This window comes from Pristiophorus japonicus, chromosome 9 (genome assembly GCF_044704955.1).
Source record: "Pristiophorus japonicus isolate sPriJap1 chromosome 9, sPriJap1.hap1, whole genome shotgun sequence".
Lineage (NCBI taxonomy): Eukaryota > Metazoa > Chordata > Chondrichthyes > Pristiophoridae > Pristiophorus > Pristiophorus japonicus.
The window spans coordinates 99,941,087-99,964,759 of record NC_091985.1 but is presented as its reverse complement, the minus strand read 5'-3'; the positions used below and the strand labels follow the sequence as shown (position 1 = coordinate 99,964,759).

Here is a 23,673-nt window from a genome sequence, read left to right as displayed (position 1 = left end):
AGTGCTGCAGCTAATGTGTGTCAAGGTGTATCTTTAAGGAACAAGTAGAGAGTGATGTAGAAGGTGAGAGGGTGTAATTTCAATGAAATTGGTCATTCCAGACAGTGGTGATGGAACATTCAATGGATGAATCAAACACTCACTAAACTTAAGATATAACAAATCATTATAAAAATGTTACTGCCTCTTGGTTAATTGTAGATTCCAAACTGTGTCCAGGGAATTTACCCCAGGTTGTTTGGATGGCACTTTTTGGCCAGCGTGTATGTTAATTGCCCAGCTAAAGACCTGAAATCCACTTCAGTGTTTGTTTTGTTAGCTTAACATCAGCTGTTTCCTGTAGAACAGGATCTGAATGAGTGCGTCCAGTGTGTGCGCAGCATTGTACCGTGCCAATACCTGCTGGCATGATGACAGATCCTTTATTTAATTTGTAATTGATTAAACTATTTAACCAATTGATTTTAGAATCTCCTTTTAAATCCAGACTGTTCTAAATCAGCTATGGTCATTATTAAGTAGTGTAGATTTACTCTGCATACTGCAGTGGCGCAGTGCGTAGGAAGTCCGGCATATCACACTACAGACTAGTGGGGCGCAACATCTTACTAAAGTTTGCTGAGTTCCTGACCCCAGCCTCATCATTGTGATGAGGTCCCAGTTAGAATTGTCTAATTTTCTTCCCCTTTCTCCGCACCTGAAGGTGCTGACTAGTGCACAAGAGCGGTCAGTCCTTCAGTCCCACACCCAAGTGGTAGCGGTCAATATGTGCACCGAGGCAGTGCGTGGCGTGTCAGCAGACTGTTCCACTACAGAGAGCATTGTATCTCAGAAACATTGAGGCCAATCGCAGAAATTTACACTGTTGTCTTGAATATCTTCAGTTAAGTTGCCACAGACCAAGAATCAGGGCTGAAACCTTCCCAATGTTTATGGCTTAGTGCTACACCGGGTGGTCCATCTATCCATTGAGGCGCCAACGCATCATACGTTTGTTTCTTTTAAAGAATCGCCTCAATGACTCTTGAATGCTCAAGTTATTATAGAATGCCCATTGTGTTGAATTTACACACATGTTCTTGGGGTTGGGAGGCGGCGGGGGTTTAGAAAACATAAACAGATATTTTGAATGTATGCTGTCATTTCCCTTTTTCCTCTTGCATTACATAGATTTGAGAATCATATGGCAAGTGCCAATACCAACAGCAATGTAGTCTTTATAAAACTGTCGACACACCAGTGTACTGCGGCCCAGTGCTGATAGTTCATTATAAAGTGTGTATGAGTGAGGATGTGCAACTGAGATGAGCCTCAATTACTCCCCATCTCTCATGCTTTCCCTTGGAGTAAATGGGATGGGAATTGCAGACCCCAAAGTCAACATGGAGGAAATTCCAAGTTTTTGCAGCACTCGAAGAACTTGGAATCTCTGTTCTGTGAACCTTCACTTGGAATTACTCTTTGTAAAGATAGGTACGTTTTCAATCATCCAGGAATTCCAGATCATGATGGGGCACTGATTAGACTGGTACGTTTTGCTGTAAACCTGAAAGACTATACCACTGGCTCTCTTAGTATTGTTGCAGTGTAGCCATGATCACAACTTGGATCAAAAGTTTCATGAAATGGATTATAAGTAGCTCATGTGTACCCATCTCAACACCCGTTAACCAAGAAGGGAGGACTACGCGCTTGATTTGTTTTTGTTCTGCAATTTGGATTTTTTTTAAAATCATTTTAATTAAAATAATCTGGCAGCAACAAGGAGACAAAATTGTAATGCAAATCAATAGTGGAAATAAAATTATGTCCTTATTACAGTACCATGAAATGAAAGAATTTTCCTGGAAATGCATCGAAGTGTGAAGACTTCAGGTATAATTTTATGCTAAGTGCAAAAGAGGGAAATGCTTTTATTGCACATCAATGTAATATGGACCAATTGGCATAAATTAATCACAATTTTTAATAATCGTCGTGGGTTGATTTGGTTATCATATGTCCGGAGTAGATGAAGAGGATGCCACCCCCTCCCCCTCCCCCCCAGGATAGGGAAACCAGTTGTGGGGAAGATACTGGTATTTGAATAGGAGCAGAGGTTTACAAAACTGACTATTGGATGTCCGCAAATAATTTTTGATTCTGTATCTGGTGGTATTGTTGTGGGCAGTGGAGGGAAAAGACCGATTCCACAATGATTGAAAAACATCTCTGCCTAACCTGAGCCAGGTGCACCTAGCCCTAGATTGTAAAGCTCAGTGTGGTCAGTAGTGAAAGCTAGACTCACCAATTGGTTAATAAGGTGAATTTATGTAATAACTGTATCAAATTGTATGATGGTGCAGTAATGTGCCATTGTTGGTGAAGTTTCATTTTTCATAACCTTAGTTTGCCCTGTGGGGACTTTATTTTTCTTGAAAAATTACATCTTATTTTTCCATAACTTGTGTGTGCATGCAATTTTACTCTGTCTTGCAGATGTTTCTCAGCAACAAGAGCACATTTTAAAAAAAATTTGTTTCGGGATGTGGGCGTTGCCGGCAAGGCCAGCATTTATTGCCCATCTCTAATTGTCCTTGAGAAGCTGGTGGTGAGCTGCCGCCTTCAACCGCTGCAGTCCACATGGTGAAGGTACTCCCACAGTGCTGTTAGGGAGCGAGTTCCAGGATTTTGACCCAGCAACGATGAAGGAACGCTGATATATTTCCAAGTCAGGATGGTGTGTAACTTGGAGGAGAACTTGGAGGTGGTGGTGTTCCCATGTGCCTGTTGGCCTTGTCCTTCTAGGTGGTAGAGATCGCAGGTTTGGGAGGTGCTGCCGAAGAAGCCTTGGCGAGTTGCTGCAGTGCATCTTATAAATGGTACACACTGCAGCCACGGTGTGCCGGTGATGAAGGGAGTGAATGTTGAAGGTGGTGGATGGGGTGCCAATCAAGCGGGCTGCTTTGACCTGGATGATGTCTCTCTGACGTGTAATTGATTGAAGGGTGCACTCGAATGGTTGTCCAGCCCCTTGCACTGTGTAGTAGGAATCTCTTGTCCATCCCTTGTACCAGATAGGATGTTAAGCATACTCCTAGAGAAAGTTGTTGTAAAATCAAATCTCCAATGTGTTAACGTTTTGTTTCTTGTGGTCTTTTTATTTTAATTGAGGAACAGAAATATTACCTACCAGTATCAGCCACTTAGCTCTCTTACGTCTTCAAACTCCAGCAAGGGAAAATTGGGAAACCGCTTCCATTGTTTAATTGTTGTAGTAAGGGGGCATGTCAGTGGTGTTGAGGGTTGGGGTTAGTGAAGTTGCCCATTATTCTATCGGTGACATGGTATCAATGGGAAGATTCTAAGGACCTGTAAAATGGCTCCAACGTCTTTTAGTCGCAGAGTTGTAAGGAACAACTATTGAAATCTATTAGTTCTTGTTGGATAAATGATTTCTTTTGGGAGGAAAGAGAAATATAATTGTTTTAAATTCAGAAAGGAGTTGAGGTTTGGATGTGAAAAAATATTTTGTGCATAACCAGGAAAAGAGAACCAGTGCCCATGTATAATCTCGAGAAACTTAAAGCCTTAAACTTGAGGGGCAACTTCATACATAATTTATGATGTATCCTCGTACAATGAACACTAATTACTAATTCAACAGAGGGTAAAGGGTGTGGGCTTGGTGCCAAGGCAAGGGTAGATGAGAATGGCCTGTGACATTCTCTGAGGGCAGCTGAATGGAATGGACTGAATGACCTCTTCTCATTCAAATCTGCTTGTTGCTTTTGTAATATCTTGTATAAAGTTTGTGTACATAATATGCACTGACCATATAAGGTTGTGATGGGAATTCTACCCAAACTCTACTGTAGTTAGGATTATTTCATCTGGTCTCTCTATTAGTGAAGATGCCATAAATGGTGCGTGTTCTGTTGTATGTCATGGTATAGAGCAGACAGCTATACTGAGGAGCTACTGTAAAATGTTTTCTGGCAGCAGATAAACAAGAAAACCTGCTTGTCTGGCTAGCGCTACAATGTCACCAGTATGTTCAGCGCCATGGGAGAGTTTTAATCCAAACCTCCTGAAATGTCTGCCTGTGTTACCAAGAACAATAGTGCCAGAGGCACCTGCTCCACTCAAGAGCTGAGTAAAGTTCACATCTAAACATTATTTTAACTTTGCCTGCCGTTTTCTTCAAATACAAAAACGTGACCAGCCCACTCTGAAGGGAAAGGTGAGAACTTGTGGTTAGTTAGGCTTGATTCAAAACTTTTTTTCTTCTTCCCAGTTTTCTCCCCTGATGGCAGACACTCATACTGGGAGTGAGTCATGAAGCCCTTAGGTGCCTCGCCCAAGTGCTTGTTCCTCATGTAGAAGCCTAGATGGTGAGTGTTGGCAGGCTATATGATCTTTATGAGGTACCACAGCCGAACCCAATTCTGTTGCCCATGCAAACACACATTTTCAAGCAGAGGCCCCTGGATAGTAACCAGGAGTGGGAACTCTGCCTCATTATGCTTCTCCCCTCTCTAGCCCACAGGTGATGTGACCATTGCAATGACTGATACTGCCTCTCTGATGGAGAGGAGCTAACGCAACATATACAAGGAAATTTCCTTTGTTGGGTGTCATGGTACCCTATTGGATAATGTATTTACCCACTGACCCATGACTGGAAAGTGATTTGAATTTCTCCCTAAGAGTGTATGGGGCAGATTTTGCTCCTCTTGTGCTTGGGGCGGGGGGGCGGCGGTTAGTGGATTGCCTGGCTGCAGGGCACCGAGGGAAAATTGGGTGGGGTGGATCAAGGATCACACGCCTGTAATGGAGCCTGTCTGATTTTCCTCTTTAGGCTGCGCCAAGGTAATCCTTTACTCCGAAGCGCAATTAAAAGGAGGTTTGTCCCTATAGTCTTTTCAATGCAAGTGACATTCTCTTGCCTGCAATTCCTGAAAATACTGCAGAGGTGGTCATCATGGTGCAGAAAGAGAAATGGAGGGGTGTTAGTGATGAGGGAGAATGGGTGCAGAGGCATAGGTTTGGGCTTGAATGGCTATGGTGCAAAATTCAGCTTCCTTCCTGAGAGTTGTGGGTTGAATTGCTTCTTCAGTGTTCAGAGGGTGGTTGAAAAATAAAAAGCTCACGATCCCCTGAGGTCTCAAACAAAATGTGCCTGGGTCAGTGGTGTGTGTGCCGTGCCGTGCCTGGGTCAGTGGTGTGTGTGCCGTGCCGTGCCTGGGTCAGTGGTGTGTGTGCCGTGCCGTGCCTGGGTCAGTGGTGTGTGTGCCGTGCCGTGCCTGGGTCAGTGGTGTGTGTGCCGTGCCGTGCCTGGGTCAGTGGTGTGTGTGTCGTGCCGTGCCTGGGTCAGTGGTGTGTGTGCCGTGCCGTGCCTGGGTCAGTGGTATGTGTGCCGTGCCTGGCCTGGGTCAGTGGTGTGTGTGCCGTGCCGTGCCTGGGTCAGTGGTTTGTGTGCCGTGCCGTGCCTGGGTCAGTGGTATGTGTGCCGTGCCTGGCCTGGGTCAGTGGTGTGTGTGCCGTGCCGTGCCTGGGTCAGTGGTATGTGTGCCGTGCCGTGCCTGGGTCAGTGGTATGTGTGCCGTGCCTGGCCTGGGTCAGTGGTGTGTGTGCCGTGCCTGGCCTGGGTCAGTGGTGTGTGTGCCGTGCCTGGCCTGGGTCAGTGGTGTGAGCCTGGGTCAGGGTATCAAATCAATGGGCCTGAATCTGATCTCTGAGGCTTCCTGCTGGCGAATGCCTCCGAACCACAAAAAAAGTACGAACCTACCTGATGGTCCTGGAAGTTGGTAGACTCACGCTCCTGGGCCTCTATGCGTATGCCTGCGTAAAGACCCCTGTATCCCAGGGGCACATGTGGTTCGCAAGCGCCCCTGGGATCATGTGGGCCAGGCCAACGAATGAAAAAGGGGAGCCGCATTACACTTATGGGGATTCCATTATAAGCATGAATAGGAATCCCCTAAAAAACACAATTACGCACCAGTTAAATAAAAATAAATCATTACATGTTCAAATTTAATAAAAATACAATTAAATTAAACATTTAAAACAAAAAAATAATTTTTTGAAAAATAAATATCAACATTTTAAAGGGACTAAAAATGATCTACCAAACCAATTTTAAAGTTTCTTTATGTTTAAATGATTAAAAAATTATTTTAATTATTTAAACTCTTGCACTTGTAAAAGAAGATCCTAAGCCTGCTTTTCCCAGGTGTAAGAGTTTCACAGGCATTCGCTGAGCAGTAGCTGGGCAAATCTCCGCCAGTGAATGTCCATTTCCTGGGGATGCGGTGGATCTGTTGAGCTTAAACGTGACAGATCGCACATGCGGAAACCTATAATTTGCGGGCCGTGTACGCACTGCAGTGGCACATGGAGGTTTCTAACAGATCTGAGTGATAACACATCACTTGTTCTAACCATTATGGATATAGGGTTATTTGGGTCACTGTGGGATGCTACCAATACAGTACTTCAAATATAGCAAAGAATAGTTTGTCAATATGAAGGATTAGTAATGGAGCATGCCACCATAATAACAATTGTGGCAAATTAGTGATCTCCTTTCGTTCCCCTTGACTACAAATTTGTTGATTCAAGCTGACTAATGTGAACATTTTCAGCCTCAGTTTTGATAGAACTTTGGAGGATGCTGTTATTGCACAAGACTGACTAATTTCAGTACATTTATACTATAACTGTTCTACCAAAATTCCAAACAAGTCATTGTGAAAATCTTTATTTTCTCTTTTTAAATAAAATGTGTTATAGGACATTACTGCAAGGATAGCAGGTCAAAACATGCTAATACTCATTAATTGGATCATTTAAATTGGTTGAGTTCTTCAAGGCAAGACATTAACCTAGACGGAGTATATTAATATGTGCTAGAGTTTTTTTTCAGTTTGTTTTCTGTTATTATAGTGCTTTTGTTCTTTCTGACGGATTTTTGTGTCTCTTATTGACGTTTCTTGCTATACTTAGAATGTCAAATCCTTTCAGACGGGAGGGTGCTTTAGCAAGCCTGTGCACAAGTTGGAAAAGTGAGTACAAATTATCCCACTCCCCTGCTTTTTAAGTTAATTTGCTGTTCTAAAACAAAGTCTGCCTGCTTCACATGCCAGTATGGACCTGTTTGTGCTCTATTTTAGGACTTGTAAATAATGTGTGTTTAGTTAACTGGAGGCAGTGACTGCCATTATCCTGATCACCCCCCCCCCCCCCCCCCCACAATGGTGCAGATGAAATCACCGCCCACCAACATGCTAAAACCTGTGTGGTTCCACTTCCTATTTTAATGGAAAGTGGAGCAATTTGGACTTGAAAGCCCCTCCACGATGAGTGCAATATTAAGAGAGCTCCTGCCAAAACTCACATTCCAAATGCCCTTCTTAGGCGCAGACTTTTTTTGAGGGGGGAGGAGGGATGGTAGGTTCTTTTCTTTTGAGAATAGATTTAAAGCATGGATCACAAGAATAATTCACTGGAGAGCAGTGGGTGTTTGTAACTGAGCTGGAGATGCTGAAATGCAGGGAAGGTATTTATGAATTCTATATGCAAACCTGAGGTTCTGGCATTATGGTGTTAAAACACTGCTTCTGATTGTTTTGGATTTTCTTTTTGATTCTGAGGGCCAAAACATACTTGCCAGTGACATCTTTCTGTGCTCCTTGACAACAAATTTGTACGTCTGTGAACAATCTCGCCATAGAGACTTGTCTATTGGGATTTATGCAGGTGTTTAAAATGTGGAAGCAGAACTGCTTTAAATGGTGGTTGTTGCAGAAACAGGGCAACCAGTTTAGCAGAACTGTGCTCATTAGGGCGAATCAGTTACTTAATTCAGTCAGCTCCCCCCCCCCCCCTTCCCCCTTTTATACTGTCTCATATGTGGCCACTCATCTCAGGCTTATCTGACTTTATGTTGTCTCAATTACTTCTGTACAAAGCATTTGTCCACCTGAGACAAACAAACCATTCCAAGTCCTGCTTGGCCACAGTAGGAAAACTCAGCAGGGCCCTATGGCGAGATCATTGAGCATTTTTTTTTAAGTTCCAAGTCTCTCTCTCCCTCCCTCTCTCTCTCTTCCTCTTGCGCTATCTCTCTCTCAGTACAGTTAAAGATATTCACATAAATAACCACATTAATAAAAAAAACTATCCAGTGGCTTCATGGCTGGATGTGTAGGAATTATGCCAGGGAAGACAACAAAGTTGTTCTTTAAGCCTCTTCTGACAAGATTCATTTTAAGAATAGCAGCAACACAGCCTTTTCTGTTGATTAGGAACAGTGCCCTTTATCAAATTATTGAATAAGGGAAGAGGACGTTATTCTGTCAATGGCGTTTCTACTGCACAGCAACATTAACTGCAGTGAGGATTTGGGGAAAAGAAAGTGTGGAAAAATGGCTTATGTTGAAATTTCAAAGAAAAACAGTGGAATAAATAGATCATTCTGTGAAGGAGTCGAACTCATAAATGTCTACCGTACTCGGGACTTGTGAAAGCAACTCTCCATATACAGTCAGAACCTTATCAGATTGGTTAAGATCACAGTTTTAAAAAAATCCTGTTTTATTTCCAATAATATGGCTACAACACTTATATATGTTTACCTCGGGTCACACTTTAATTCATTTTTGACAGTGTGACCTTGAGTGGTGTAATGGTTTCTTTGCTTTCTCTTTCCCTGTGCCAGTTGTTATGATATAGGACTAGTCATGCTACTTTAATCCTATTTCCTCTGTTCTCACATACTCCCCCCCCGCCCCCACCCCCATTCCTAGAGGATGCAAACTGCTCAATTTAACAGCCTAGGCAAGAACTGACCTAACTCACTACATGAAGCCAATGTCACTCAGGCTGCAATTCAACTCTTTTTGGCTTATGTCCAATGCTCTACCAATTGAACCACCAAGTTACCTATTGTGGATTTTAGTGTATTTTTGCCTACCAATGGTTATTACTATAAATGTTTTGTTCTTTTGAATTTACAAATGTTTATGTAGGAATTGGTCGTCATCATCTCCATTCCATTCCTTATTTTGAATTGTAGATATCCAAGATCCGAATTGTACATTCATTCAAAGAATGCCTTGCATTTGCATTCCTGACCAATCAGGAGTGCTGTTGTTATGATGTTAGATGATGCTCTCAACAGACTAGGACTTGGGTGGAATATACATTCTTGGGCAGAATGTATCTGGATTCCATGGCAACTCTGAGTGTTCGATCCCAGGACATGAATATTTTTCTTGAGACTATAATTTATTACGCAAAGGAGAGGATTATTCTAAGAACTTTGACTTAAGTGACTTTTAATCTTGTGTTAATTTATAATTTCCCCATGTGTCTTTTGCTCATGTTCAAATCTCTCCCTTTATTTTCATGTATGGAATAGTTAATGGAGATATTTACCTCCATGTACCTATTTATAAAGTTTGAGTTCTAACTGTCAACTAAGTGGTTTGTGGAGGTTTTTTTTTTCTAAAATGGTTTTAGGTCATCAATGAAATACTGTGTCCCTGTTAGGAGTTCTGTGAAGCACAAGGCAGATGACTAACATGCAAGGCCAGTCCTTGCAGTATCAAACTTCAGCTTCTCCTTGCTGGCGAAACCTAAGGTTAAGGCCTTGAACTCGCGCTGTGCTTCAGGCCTTGTACAAAATTCCTTTTTTGCTATTTTAGTGCAGACGTTAACCTATTTATTTTTGAATAATTAAAACCACCTTTTAAATAAGAGAGCAAAGGAGATTTATATGAATACGTTAAAGCGTCTGTATGCTAATATTCGCCCTGTGTTATTTAAAGGCCTAGAAAAGGATATTTAGTAATGATTTCTGAAGGTCTAAAGCACTGCACCTGAACAAGTCTATATTTAGGTCTGAAGCTGCTTCCTGAATAAAATTAACCTGTATTTCAGCATTTACTAGCTCCTGTGTTACCTTTGTGTGCTCTCAATTAAAGTTTGCATTGAATTGCAGCAATTACATTTGTAATGAAAGTTCTATTTAAAAGAGAAAAATTGAGGCAACATGTAGAGTTTTGAAAAATAATACAAAAGTTTTATTATGGGGGTGTAATGTGGAGAATAAAGCTGTTGTGTATATGTTGCCCATTGCCTGTGCTGTGTCTATCTACACCCACTGCCCGTATCATCTGCATGTTTGTATTACCAATGCTCGTCACTGCAGTGCAGAATAACAAGCACCTGTATGCAGTGCTGATTGAACGATTTTTTAAAAAAAAGGTAGAGACTGCAAGTATCAGAAGGGCAGGGAGCGCTGCATGAATTCATTTGGTTGAAATGTTTGTCCAGCCTGAACTCGGCCCACCCTGTTGCTGTAGTTGCTGAGTGATTCTGCGTCAGACAGCTGCATTTGGGCTGCCTCAACAGTACCTGCAAGTCCCAACAAATCCTCGGCTATGGCTGGCCTCTCGTGTTGCTGGTGGAACTGCTGACCTGTGCTGTATGTGACGAATGGGAATATTTAATTCAAGCTACTGTCTTCCACACCTCTCTCATTAAAACTAATTGCTTGTCACTTTCCATTGGAAAATATAGACTTGTGAATGGAATAGACGCGATGCACAATAACACTTGCTGGAAGTTTCTCTTCTTTTCTGCCCCTGTTTTCTTTTCATTCCCTTATATTATTTCACATCTTTCTCTTGAAAGCTATTTAAAAATAAATTATGTTAAATGTAATTTTTAAAAATTGGATTTATTCAATATTAAAAACATTTAAAACATCATAATAATTCCATTGTGCCATACAAAAATCGCCTTTGCCTAACTAAAACAATCCCACCACCATTCCGCCACTCTGCAGTCATTTTTCCACCACTTATTAACATCAAAAACTGAAGTTTAATTTGTCTTCTGTGACATATAATATAAAAATGTAATATATTAAACACAGTAGTGATCTTCATACTTGTGGGAAGGTTAACTAACCTCACCCAAATGGGTATATTTAGTCACCTCAATGTAAACTATTTTGGGATGGCTTTAGGGATTAGACCGAGTGCAAAGCTGGGCTGAACTGTTCACTTTACTTTATTTTGTTTAAGAATTTTATTGAGCTTTAGGAGATTTACATGTGTCATTGAATTATTACATTTTGTTCACACAGCACTTTCCAGGCACATAGTAACAAGACTGTCAATATTTAGAAGACATTACCTATTACTGGCACTCCAGCTGTTTGTTGGTAAAGGAACCATTGTTGTTGGAGGGAATTGCATGGGGGGAGGGTAATAGGGAAAAGGATGAGGAGCTTACCAATTTGAATAGAAATGGCATTGCTGTTACCCAAAATGGATTTTTAGAGTGAGGAGTCATTATTTACCCCTCGTCTGCCATTTCAAGTCTCTCTAGCATGTCTGTGAGGGGAAGGGATAGTTGGATAGGGAAGGACCTAAATCTGGAAAACTCTTCCCCCAAAAAACTGTTATTTCAAAGCTCAGATCGATAGATTTCTGTTGGGCAAGGTTAATAAGGGATATGGAACCAAGGCGGGTAAATGAGGCTGAGGTATAGCGATCGGCCATGATCTAATTGAATGGGTTCAACAGGCTGAATGGCCTCCTTCTGTTTCTATACTTGGGGTTTTTCTTCCATTGTGCAAAACCCATTTTGTCATCATCTTAGATTTGCATATGACCCACAGCTATTTTATCCATTTGCTGATTTGGGAGAGAGAGCACCTCTGGGTTCAGTTCCCTGGGTCGCTTTGTTTCACTTATGAAATAAAAAGCAAAATTTAATTATATTTGAAATTAAATTTATTTTCTAAGATTAAACAAAAAGCCATGTTTGAAAATAACATTAAGAGCTTCTGTTCATGACATCTGACACCATACTGTAATTTTTATAAAAATCCATCTCCAGTCAAAGCAGCCACAACTGTAGAATACTGGCGGTTTGTTGGGGCTGATTGAGGAATTGCAGAGTGCAGTTGTGGTGGTGTTGCTGAGGTTAGAAATGCTGCCGAGCCACAAAACTCTCGATCTGGCCTTCCTGAAAGTTGTGTAACTTTTGTGGTGTGGTGATTAGTGTTTTTTCTTCACCAGAGTTTGCTCAAGGGTCCATATGCTAATAATCCCTGCTCTATGGTCACTGTCTGGCACTGTTCAGAATCAGCAATTGGACCAGCACAGAGACCCAGGTGCCTCATTTAAAACTATAGGTGAGATAGTACCGATGTAACCACCATCTTTTCTGTGCCCTGCTAAGGAATTTTCTATGGAGGAGCGAACAAAACACACCACAAAAAGGAAGTTGAAATAAAACTACAAAGCTACCCATTTGTTTGAGCATTTTGAATGTCCAGTAGTAAAGGCTTGCCAGCCATCTATCTGCCGTTGTATATTCCTGTACAACCCTTTCTCTGGGTTTCATAAGTCTGTTTCTAGTCTTGCTATACATTCGATAAATAATACCACAAGCTATTACTTCGAGTTTTCTGCAGCAAAAATATGGACGGGGAAGGAGTCATGTATTTAAATATCACTAACAAAGTGAAGTGGAAGCATCCATTGTGTTCTGGTCCAATATCTGTTCATGCTCTATATTTAAGACCTAGCTTCAGAAAGTACACATTATGAAATCTTTATTCCTTTCGATAGCCAAAAATACTTCAATCTTACAAAAAAAACATGTATTCTAATCAAAAATCTGTATACAAAAAAATGAACAGTCCCCACCCCTCCCCTTTATTATTAAATGTTTATGTTGTTAGTCAGTTTTCTTCTGATTTCCCAGAGGTTGAATTGCCATAAAGGAGGAAGGGGAAAGACGGTTATGAAACACACCTTGCATTTGACTGCTTTGGGCCTGGTATTTAGCTTTGGAAAAGGAGCGCAAACTCTATTTCTGAACTGCCTGGGCATTGAGATTTGAGAGCAATGCCTACTCTACAGATGTACAATCCTAGGCTGCATATCATTGACCTGAAAACAATATTTGGCTAATCAGTGCTTTAATGAATGGTCCTTTGGTCTCCTGATTAATAGTCCTCGTTCTTAATGTTTTCACTGGCTGCTTCAGATCTCAGATGAAAAGCCAGTTAAATAAACTGCGCAATGATAATTGCGATGACATTGACAGTGATTTTTTTTAAAAATTGTTTTGATTCTGCAGTATAATTAAAAGCAAACACTTCACATCAAATCCACTCGGCAGTGCCAATCCCACACACAATAATGCATACCTGTGAGGGAGTTGGAACACACTAACTCCATAAGGGGCTCAGATGACATAATAAATTCAAGAGGAAAGCTTATGCAATTGATGAATGTTAGCTGAATTCACGGATTATTTTGCCAATTTTAACTTCCTTCCGGGCATTCCTTATAATAAGGGACCTAAAAGATATGTATATAAGAATGATACTAGTCAATCCTCCATGGTGTTACATTGGTAGTCAAGACCAAGATTAATCTTCAGGTGAAGTGGGATTAAAGAGCAGGGCAAAATTAAACCAGGGTGTGCAGATGAAATTCAGTTATATCTTGTGTCCTTATTTTCATATAATTCTTTGATTTTGTATTATTATTTATAGTTAAATAGCAAAAAGTACCACAGTTTGGTAAAGTAGAGTTCTTTTGGAGTAAAGAGAAAAGACTGGTTAACATGCACAGTCCTTACATCTATCGGGTTTGTGCCCAAAATGGTAGCCAGCATTTCCTCATTACAAATGCTGAGGGGTCTGCTATATATCTCCAGCACTTTCCGTTTTTCTATCATTATATGTTGCAAAAGAAGCATTTGACAAATTGCAGATCTAAGGATGCTGTAATATGTGAAATATTTTATTTCTGCCTTGTTTTTATTTATGAAATCTTCCCCTTTGGGGGGAAAATGTCTAGCGGGTGGGGATGCGGTGGAGGGGCTGAATTCACCAGATGAGCAAACCATATCCAACCCAGCCTTCAGAAAAAGAGCTCGACAAAGTCAACAGGCAAAGGCAGTTCACTTCAATACAGATATATCTTCCAAATTACACTGAGTCAGGCATGGGGTATTAGGTCCTCTCCTTGACAGCAGGATGCAATGTCTGGCAAGACCTAGGCTTTTCGTGGATGATCTTGTATTTGAAAGCATTGTCAGCCCTAGTAACCTGATCAAATGGACACCAGTAACCTGCTACGTGATCTGTAAACTGTCAGCACGATATGTCACCATATTTTGACAAACTCACAAAATACAGCCATGTATCCCCTCCAACAATCTGCTGGGACAAGTGTCCACATCCTGTGCAGCTTGTCTGGTATTTGCTAATATCTGTGCAGTGTCTCAGTCGTTCAAATTGTAGACCAGTTAGCCTAACCTCTGTCATTGGGAAAATGCTGGAGTCCATTATTAAGTAAGCAGTAGCAGCACATTTGGAAAAGCATAATTCAATCAAGCATAGTCAACATGGCTTTATGAAAGACAAATCATGTTTGACAAATTTGCTGAAGGTCTTTGAGGATGTAATGAGCAGGATGGTTAAGGGGGAACCAGTGAATGTGGTGTATTTGGATTTCCAGAAGACATTCGATAAGGTGCCACATAAAAAAGTTACTGCACAAGATAAAAGTTCACGGGGTTGGGGATAATATATTAGAATGGATAGAGGATTGGATAACTAACAGAGAACAGAGAGTCGGGATAAATGGGTCATTTTCCGGTTGGCAAACAGTGACTAGTGGGATGCCGCAGGGATCGATGCTGGGGCCTCAACTATTTATAATCTAGATTAATGGAGGAAGGGACCTAATGTAATGTAGCCCAGTTTGCTGATGATACAAAGATGGGTGGGAAAGCAAATTGTCAGGAGGACACAAAAAATCTGCAGAGGGATATAGACAGGCTAAGTGAGTGGCCAAAAATTTGGCAGATGGAGTATAATGTAGGAAACTGTGAGGTTATCCACTTTGGCAGAAAAAAATAGAAAAGCAAATGATAGTTTAAATGGAGAAAAATTGCGAAGTGCTGCAGTACAGAGGGACCTGGAGGTCCTTGTGCATGAAACACAAAAAGTTATTATACAGGTACAACAAGTATTCAGGAAGGCAAATGGAATGTTGGCCTTTATTGCAAGGGGGATGGAGTATAAAAGCAGAGAAGTCCTGCTACAGCTGTACAAGGTATTGGTGAGGCCACACCTAGACTACTGCATACAGTTTTGGTCTCCGTATTTAAGGAAGGATATACTTACATTGGAGGCTGTTCAGAGAAGATTCACTAGGAGATAAGGGGGTTGACTTATGAGGAAAGGTTGAGTAGGTTGGGCCTATACTCACTGGAGTTCAGAGGAATGAGAGGTGATCTGATCGAAACATATAAGATAATGAGGGGGCTCGACAAAGTGGATGCAGAGAGGATATTTCCACTTATGGGGAAATTAAAACTAGGGGATATAGGGGTCAAAATTGATCAAAGGCGGAAGACCGCTAAGATCCTGATAGTACTTTGGGTGGAGCTTTGGTCAAAAAGGGAGGAAAAATGCGCCTAGTGGCAAAAATTACCGTTGCATGCCAATTCTGGGTGGCAAATAGAATCCTGGAGAAAGTTATGCTGAGGCTGGAGTCGGGCCTAGGGAGGGGGAAACGCAAAAAAAAAATGTTCAAAAAATAAAAAACAAAAAATCACAAAACCTTGAGAGGACCCTTTAACACAAAATTGCTACAAAAGAAGTAAAAAAAAATCTCTTCCCTTTTCTTGCAGGTCTTCATATCTACTGTCCAGGTCATAAGAACATAAGAAATAGGAGCAGGAGTAGGCCATACGGCCCCTCGAGCCTGCTCCGCCATTTAATAAGATCATGGCTGATCCGATCATGGACTCGGGTCCACTTCCCTGCCCACTACCCATAACCCCTTATTCCCTTATCAGTTAAGAAATTGTCTATCTCTGTTTTAAATTTATTCAGACCCAGCTTCCACAGCTCTCTGAAGCAGCGAATTCCACAGATTTACAACCCTCTGAGAGAAGAAATTCCTCCTAATCTCAGTTTTAAATGGGAGGCCCCTTATTCTAAGATTATGCCCTCTAGTTCTAGTCTCCCCATCAGTGGAAACATCCTCTCTGCATCCACCTTGTCAAGCCCCCTCATAATCTTATACGTTTTAATAAGATCTCCTCTCATTCTTCTGAATTCCAATGAGTAGAGGCCCAACCAACTCAACCTTTCCTCATGAGTCAACCCTCTCATCTCCGGAATCAACCTAGTGAACCTTTTCTGAACTGCCTCCAAAGCAAGTATATCCTTTCTTAAATTTGGAAACCAAAACTATACGCAGTATTCCAGGTGTGACCTCACCAATACCCTGTATAACTGTAGGAAGACTTCCTTGCTTTTATACTCCATCCCCTTTGCAATAAAGGCCAAGATTCCATTGGCCTTCCTGATCACTTGCTGTACCTGCATACTAACCTTTTGTGTTTCATGCACAAGTACCCCCAAGTCCTGCTGTATTGCAGCACTTAGCAATTTTTCTCGATGTAAATAATAACTTGCTCTTTGATTTTTTTTTGCCAAAGTGCATAACCTCACACTATCCAACATTATACTCCATTTGACAAATTTTTGCCCACTCACTTAGCCTGTCTGTCATTTTGCAGATTTTTTGTGTCCTCATACATTGCTTTTCCTCCCATCTTTGTATCGTCAGCAAACTTGGCTACGTTACACTCCCTTCTTCCAAGTCGTTAATATAGATTGTATATAGTTGGGGTCCCAGCACTGATCCCTGCAGCACCCCACTAGTTACTGATTGCCAACCTGAGAATGACCCATTTATCCAGACTCTCTGTTCTCTGTTAGTATATCATGCTAATATATTACACCCAACCCCGTGAACTTTTATCTGTGCAGTAACCTTTTATGTGGCTCCTTGTCAAATGCCTTCAGGAAGTCCAAATACACCACTGGTTCCCCATGCGCCGGTCTTTTCTCCTGCAGAGGACCCCTCGGGCAGGAGCGGGTGAGAGGACTTTTTCCGGCGTTGCTCCCCAGCGGTCAATCCAAACCGCCGGTGTGAGGGCCTCGCCAATCTCCCACGGAGGGGAGAGTGCCGAAAAAAGCGGGGAAACCGCCGAGAAAACTCAGCGGAAGCCGGCGGTAGGACCATCAATTTCTCATGGTCTCAGAATAAGGGGATCGCCCATTTAAAACTGAGTTGAGGAGGAATTTCTTCTGAGGGCTGTAAATCTGTGGAATTCTCTGTCCCAGAGAGCTGTGGAGGCTGGGTCATTGAATATATTTAAGGCGGAGATAGACAGATTTTTGGACGATAAGGGAATAAAGGGTTATGGGGAGCGGGCAGGGAAGTGGCGCTGAGTCCATGATCAGATCAGCCATGATCTTATTAAATGGCGGAGCATGCTCGAGGGGCCATGTGGCCTACTCCTGCTCCTATTTCTTATATTCTTAAATGCAAATGGATACCAGGTGCACCATTTGTTACAGTAGTTACTGGGTTCTTCACAATATAATGAATACATCACTGGACAATTGAGCCAGGCCTGTGGACAGTTGGTTCTGATTTGGAAATGTCTTCTGTCAAAGCTACTTTATTATTTGGCCTAATAATTATTCTGTTTGGCACAGTAGTGGCTGGGCTTTACATTATCTAGTTTATTCATTACAGTAGTTACTGGGTTCTCTATCATTTAAGGTATTTATTATAGTAGTTCCTGGACTCTACATTATCTGGGTTATTCATTGTAATTATTGGGTTCTACATTGGCCCAGAAATCCCGCTTTCTCCTTCCCGCGGGCGTTCGACTGGATTCTAGAAAAAAGAAGCGCACCTATCTGAAGGTGCTGCGCCCACGCGAGATTCCGGCCCTGAGGCCTCCACTGATTGCGCATCGCAGCGCGTGCACGTCAGGACGTGCGCAGGGCTGGAGCTGCAGTCACATGGCTCTGGGCAGCCAATCAGGTAAAGTATGTTCTCATTCATAATAATAGGAACTTCGTAAGTTGGAGTTCCCATTATTATGAATGAGAAATAGCCCCCAAAACACAAATAACCAATAATAATAGAAAAAAGGCACAACATATTTTTATTAATTTAAATTAGTTATTTATGTATTTAAAAAATAATATATTCCGATTTTTAAAACACTTTTTTAATTATGGTTTAAAATAAACTTTCCATAGTGGGGAGGGTTTTAACAAAATGTGTTTTAAAAATTTTTATTTTACACTGTTTTTGTGTGTTTTAAAACTCTTACGCCTGTAAAAGTAGGCTATGCACCTGCTTTTATCAGGCGCAAGAGTTTTGAGGACACTTGCTGGGCAAGATATGAGTAAATACTGCAATCTTACCCGTGCAAATGTCCTCACTCCCGACATGCAGAGGATCTGTCGAGCTCCAGCTTAACAGATCGGAAAAGCCCGTTTTCAGCGCACGCGCATTGCGCGCTGAAAACCGGCTTTTGCGATGCCATCCCGGGTCCGTAGACACTCCGTACGGACCCGGGGAGCTGGGATTTCTGCCCCATTATCTACATTGTTTAGTACAGTGGTAGATATTTAGGTTGCTCATTGAAATAGTTACTAGGTTCTACATTATCTAGGTTATACAGTACAGTAGATACTGTATTATCTAGGTTACTCAGTGTAGTAGTGACTGGTTTCTACATTATTTAGGTTATTCAGTAGTGGTGACTGGGTTCTTTATCATCTAGGTTATTTATTGCAGTACAACCTAGTTCTACATTATCCAAGTTATTCCTTACAGTGCAGTCTGGGTTCCACATTATCTGGATTATTCAGCACTATAATCTTTGGGGTTTTCACTAATTGAAACCTAGAGTTATGAGGAATTCATTCCAGTTGGGATTTAATGACTGACAAAGCTGTAGTTAATATAATGCTACAAAAACAAAACTAAGATGCAGAGCAGCAATTAACAAAACTAATAGGATATTGAGCTACACAGCCAATACAAGTCAGAGTAAGCTGTGATCAAACTGTACAGCACTGTGTCTAATTCCGTTTGCTGAGAAGTAAGGAAGATATTCAAGCAATGGAGGGAGATATTTTAAATAATTTTGGTTGAAAACGTACTGTTTATATTAAAGAAGTCCTATTACTAAATTATATACTTCTCAGATTCCTTCTTTTAAGGATTTACAATGTCTCCAAGCTGGAAAGTCCAATTTTCTCCGGCTGTTTCTTATAATGTAGACCTTCTTCCACTAGTGATCAGTGTCGTGGCTCTTCTCTGCACTGCTTGAGTGTTTTCTTTGCTTCTCGGCAACCAGAACTGGACACAATACTCAAAGTACAGTCTGACCAGAACATTATACAGTTTGATCACAACTTCCTCTGACTTGTATTCTACTGTTTTGGCTGTCTATCTCAACATTCTATTAGTTTTATTGATTGCTGCTCTACATAGTTGGACATGGTAGGTGTCAAATTTATTGAGACCCCTAGATCCTAGCTATTTTGAGAGTATGTGTGTCACTTATTTTTCCTTGCCTGTATAAAGTACTTTACATTTGTCTGCATTCAATTTCATCTGCCATTTTCTGCTCACGCACATATTTTGTCCAACTGCCTCTGTCACTTCTGAGCTGCCTCCTTTGATTTTAATCCCCCACCTAGTATGGGATCATCTGCAAATTTGACGAGTTTGCATTGTGTTTCAGAGTCCAAGTCATTTATGCAAACTAGAAACCGTAATGGCCCCAACACTCAACCCTGGGGCACCTCGCCTAATACTTCCCCTCTCACTTGACATAACTCCTCTAACCCGCACCTGTTGTCCTCTGCCCTTCAGTCAATTTTTAGCTTTTATTGGTTATTACTTAATTAATGACAGCTGTCATTTTCAATTTTAAAAGGTAGCACATGCTCCCTTAAAGGGTAAATTAACCAAAAGTTAATGAAACGTAAATCAAATTAAAATGTTATTGTGGGGGGTGATGAAAGACTTCAGTTTCTCCAGTGCGCACCAGTCGTGGAAGGCCTCAAGCATACCGGTGGACACCGTGTATTCCATCTTCAGGGAGAGTCGGGTGCAAATGTAACTGCAGAAGAGAAGTAGGCAGTCGGGCCAAACGACCCCCTCGGCCGCCTGCTGCCTGAACCTGTTAATGGCCACCTTGGCCCAAGAGCAGTCTTATGAGGAGGTCCTCCGATATGCCCCCTCCCTCCCACAGCACCGGATGTCCAAAGATCAGGAGCGTGGGACTGAAGTGCAGCCAAAAATTGAGGAGCAGGCCCTTCAAGTGGTGCAAGAGGGGCTGCAATCTCTCATCAGCCAATTTCTATCCATTCCAAGATTTGGAGGGCCTCCCCACAGCTTTGAATTTAACCATTAGCTTTTCATGTGGAACTTTGCCAAATGCCTTTTTGGAAATCTAATTACACTAGATCTGTAGAGAGTGTAAGGCTTTTGCCAGACCACTTGGATTATTGCTTCCTCAAAGTCATCAAGGAGATTGGTCAGGCTGCATCATCCCCCTCTAGCTCCGTGCTAACTGCTGCTTACTAGTCCTCAATACCTTGTACAAGAGTATCTAGCTTGCGAAGCTGATCCCAACTGTCTCATGTCTGATGATGAACGGCCATGTGCCCAGACTAGTTTCCCTCCTCATAAAGGCCAAATGTGCAAGGCAGAACTGAAGAAGGAAAGTAACTAACCCCTTAAGTATCACACTCCTTATACCGTGAAAGAAGTCCTGCTCCACACAAGCGCGCGCTCCCCCTTTCCGTGTGGAGTAGAAGGGCATAGGGGAGTGTCTTGGGATCTACCTTTCACTCAAGAGGTTCTTTTGTTTTGTTTTTGTTTTTAAAATTAAAATTAAAATTAAAATTGTGTTCAATTCCCAGGGAGGCATGCTTTATATTTAAAAAAAAACACGAAAGTTCAAAACATTAACATTATTCTCAATTGACTTGTGTGATGTGCAATGAACCCTTCAACAGAGTTCCCCCAAAACAAAAACAACTGACAAAACAAGATTGTTTGACTGGGTGGTTAGTTCATCCTCGCTCATTGGAGAAACCAGTAAAGTAGTTGTCTGCCTTATCATTCCGTTTGCACATGAGCTTGAGCCCTGACTATCTTCATTGTAGGTTGCCCAGGGTGTTGCCTTCTGTAGTGGAAATGATCTGCGAAACTCCCCGGGAGATGCTCTAAAGGGTGTGGAAAGGAAAGTCCTGCAATAGGGGTCATACAATATGCTCTTAAAGGCATAAGACGCCCAAAATAAAATATAAAAGAATGGTGCGTCCTTTTTGCCTAGGACTCATTTATGTGCTATTAGTGGGGGAATAAAAGAATTGTTGGACAAGACAGCTTCAATTGGAGAACAAGCTTTTTAATATTTGAATTGCGTATTTTGACAGAATGTCAGCTGAATGAGTTTCCATACCCGTCTCTATATAAATGTGCTCATGTCCCACCAGATTGGACAGTGTCCAACAATATCAACTTGTATTTATATAGTGCCTTTAACTTAGTTAAATGTTCCAAGGCACTTCACAGGAACATTATCAAACAAAATTGACACTGAGTCACATAAGGCGATATTAGGACAGATGACCAAAAACTTGGATAAAGAGATAGGTTTTAAGGAGTGTCTTAAAGGAAGAGAGAAAGATAGAGATGTGGAGAGATTTAGGGAGACAATTCCAGAGCTTAAGGCTTAGGTAACTGAAGGCAAGGCCACCAATGGTGAAGCGATTTAAAATTGGGGATGTTTGAGAGTTCAGAATTGGAGGTGTGCAGAGATCTCAGAGGGTTGTAGGGCTGGAGGAGGTTGCAGATATGGGGACGAACGAGGCCAAGGAGGGATTTGAAAACAAGGATGAGAATTTTAAAATCGAGGTGGTGCCAGACTTGGAGCCAATATAGGTCAGCGAGCACAGGGGTGATAGGTGAACGGGACTTGGGGCGAATATGGGCAGCAGAGTTTTGGATGAGCTCAATTTTACGGAGGGTGGTAGGTGAACTGAAACATCTAGGTCTACACTTGCCTGAACAGAACTCCAGCCCTGAAGTTCCAATAAATCAGATCACGCCTGACATTAACCTCTACCGGGCACTGCACTGCAAAATGTAGGATTCAGTGGGAGGTCACCTCCTCGCCATACAGCTGGTGAGTGCTCGTGTCATTATGGGAGCATCTCTGGTGGCTACTGGCAGGTGGGGGGTGGGGAGGACAATGCTGGATCCATCCACACCTGAAATGTCTCCAGTGGCCCCCTGTATAGTATAGGCCGGTGTGCCTCTTTCTCCTTGGCGTGCCAGTTTCCAAAATGCACTAGGCTTGAGATGCCGGGGATAAGGGAACTCCTGGTGTCGTGAATTCCTGACCTCTCCATGTCAATGGCCTTGTTTGAGATGGGCGGAAGCTTCACCTCAAACAAAGGCCACAGGTTGCGACCCGACATATCTGGGTCCAGGCCTAATTTGCAGTTCTTCTGCCATACTCCCTGTGGGGTAATGGTGGAAGTGTGCCGGAAGAGCTGAGCATTTTCAGACTGTGTATTTTTTTAATTGGACATGAGTCCTTTTATGGTAGTATGTGTGAGCCCTTGTGTATTTCCCCCTCCCCCTTGGAATGGGTTAATAACCAGGTGCTTTACATATTTTTTAATGAGCTGTCTATCTTATTGCACACCTCATGGCCCCCAGCATTTAATTTCAGTCTGAACTTTGTCTAATTTGCAGGGTGTAGATGGTCTCTTCCAGAAATGTACACCTTCCAAGTGTATGGGCTTTAGCTTATACCTTTATGAATATTCCAGATTTTATCTGTTTTTTCTCCTCTCCCTGAAGATTGAACGGCTTTCGGGAGGGATGGGAAGCATATGTATTGTGATAAACAAGGCATAGCAGTTGTGTGGTACAGGCTGGATGCCCGATACTAGACGACCAAAACAAACGCTCTACGCCGAGCTATGTCACGGCAGGCGAGCCCCAGGAGGGTGGAGAAATCGCTCCAAGGACACCCTCAAAGCCTCTTTGAAAAAATGTAACATCCCCACCAACACCTGGGAATCCCTGGCCCAAGACCGCTCAAAGTGGAGAAGCATCCGAGAAGGTGCCGAACACTTCAAATCTCTTCGCTGGGAGCACACGGAAGCCAAGTACAAACAGCGGAAGGAGCGTACGACAAATCAAGCACCCCACCCACCCGTCCCTCCAACCACCGTCTGCCTCACCTGTGACAGAGACTGTAGGTCCCGCATTGGTCTCATCAGTCACATTAGAACTCATTTTAGTGTGTGGAAGCAAGGAGGATGCTAAGAGGCTGCAGGGTGACTTGGACAGGTTGGGTGAGTGGGCAAATGCATGGCCGATGCAGTATAATGTGGATAGATGTGAGGTTATCCTCTCTGGTAGCAAAAACAGGAAGACAGAATATTATCTGAATGGTGACAGATTAGGAAAAGGGGAGGTGCAACGAGACCTGAGTATCTTGGTACATCAGTCATTGAAGTTTGACATGCAGGTACATCAGGTGGTGAAGAAGGCAAATGTCATGTTGGCCTTCATAGCTAGAGGATTTGAGTATAGGAGCAGGGAGGTCTTACTGCAGTTGTACAAAGCCTTGGTGAGGCCTCACCTGGAATATTGTGTTCAGTTTTGGTCTCCTAATCTGAGGAAGGACGTTCTTGCTATTGAGGGGGTACAGCGAAGGTTCACCAGA

At 42.2% G+C, this 23,673-nt stretch overlaps 1 protein-coding gene across 3 annotated transcripts in view; it reads left to right on the top strand.

The window, feature by feature from the left end:
* bcl11aa (BCL11 transcription factor A a) overlaps positions 1-23,673 on the top strand; it is a 166,878-nt gene that overhangs the window by 40,487 nt on the left and 102,718 nt on the right. The window contains exon 2 of one of the 3 annotated variants that reach the window (XM_070889612.1): positions 6,991-7,049. The exons of the other annotated variants lie outside the window; for them this stretch is intronic. Coding sequence (XP_070745713.1) covers positions 6,992-7,049 — 58 coding nt within the window. The 5' untranslated portion in view covers position 6,991. The remainder of the gene's footprint in view (positions 1-6,990; positions 7,050-23,673) is intronic. 3 annotated transcript variants of the gene reach the window in all.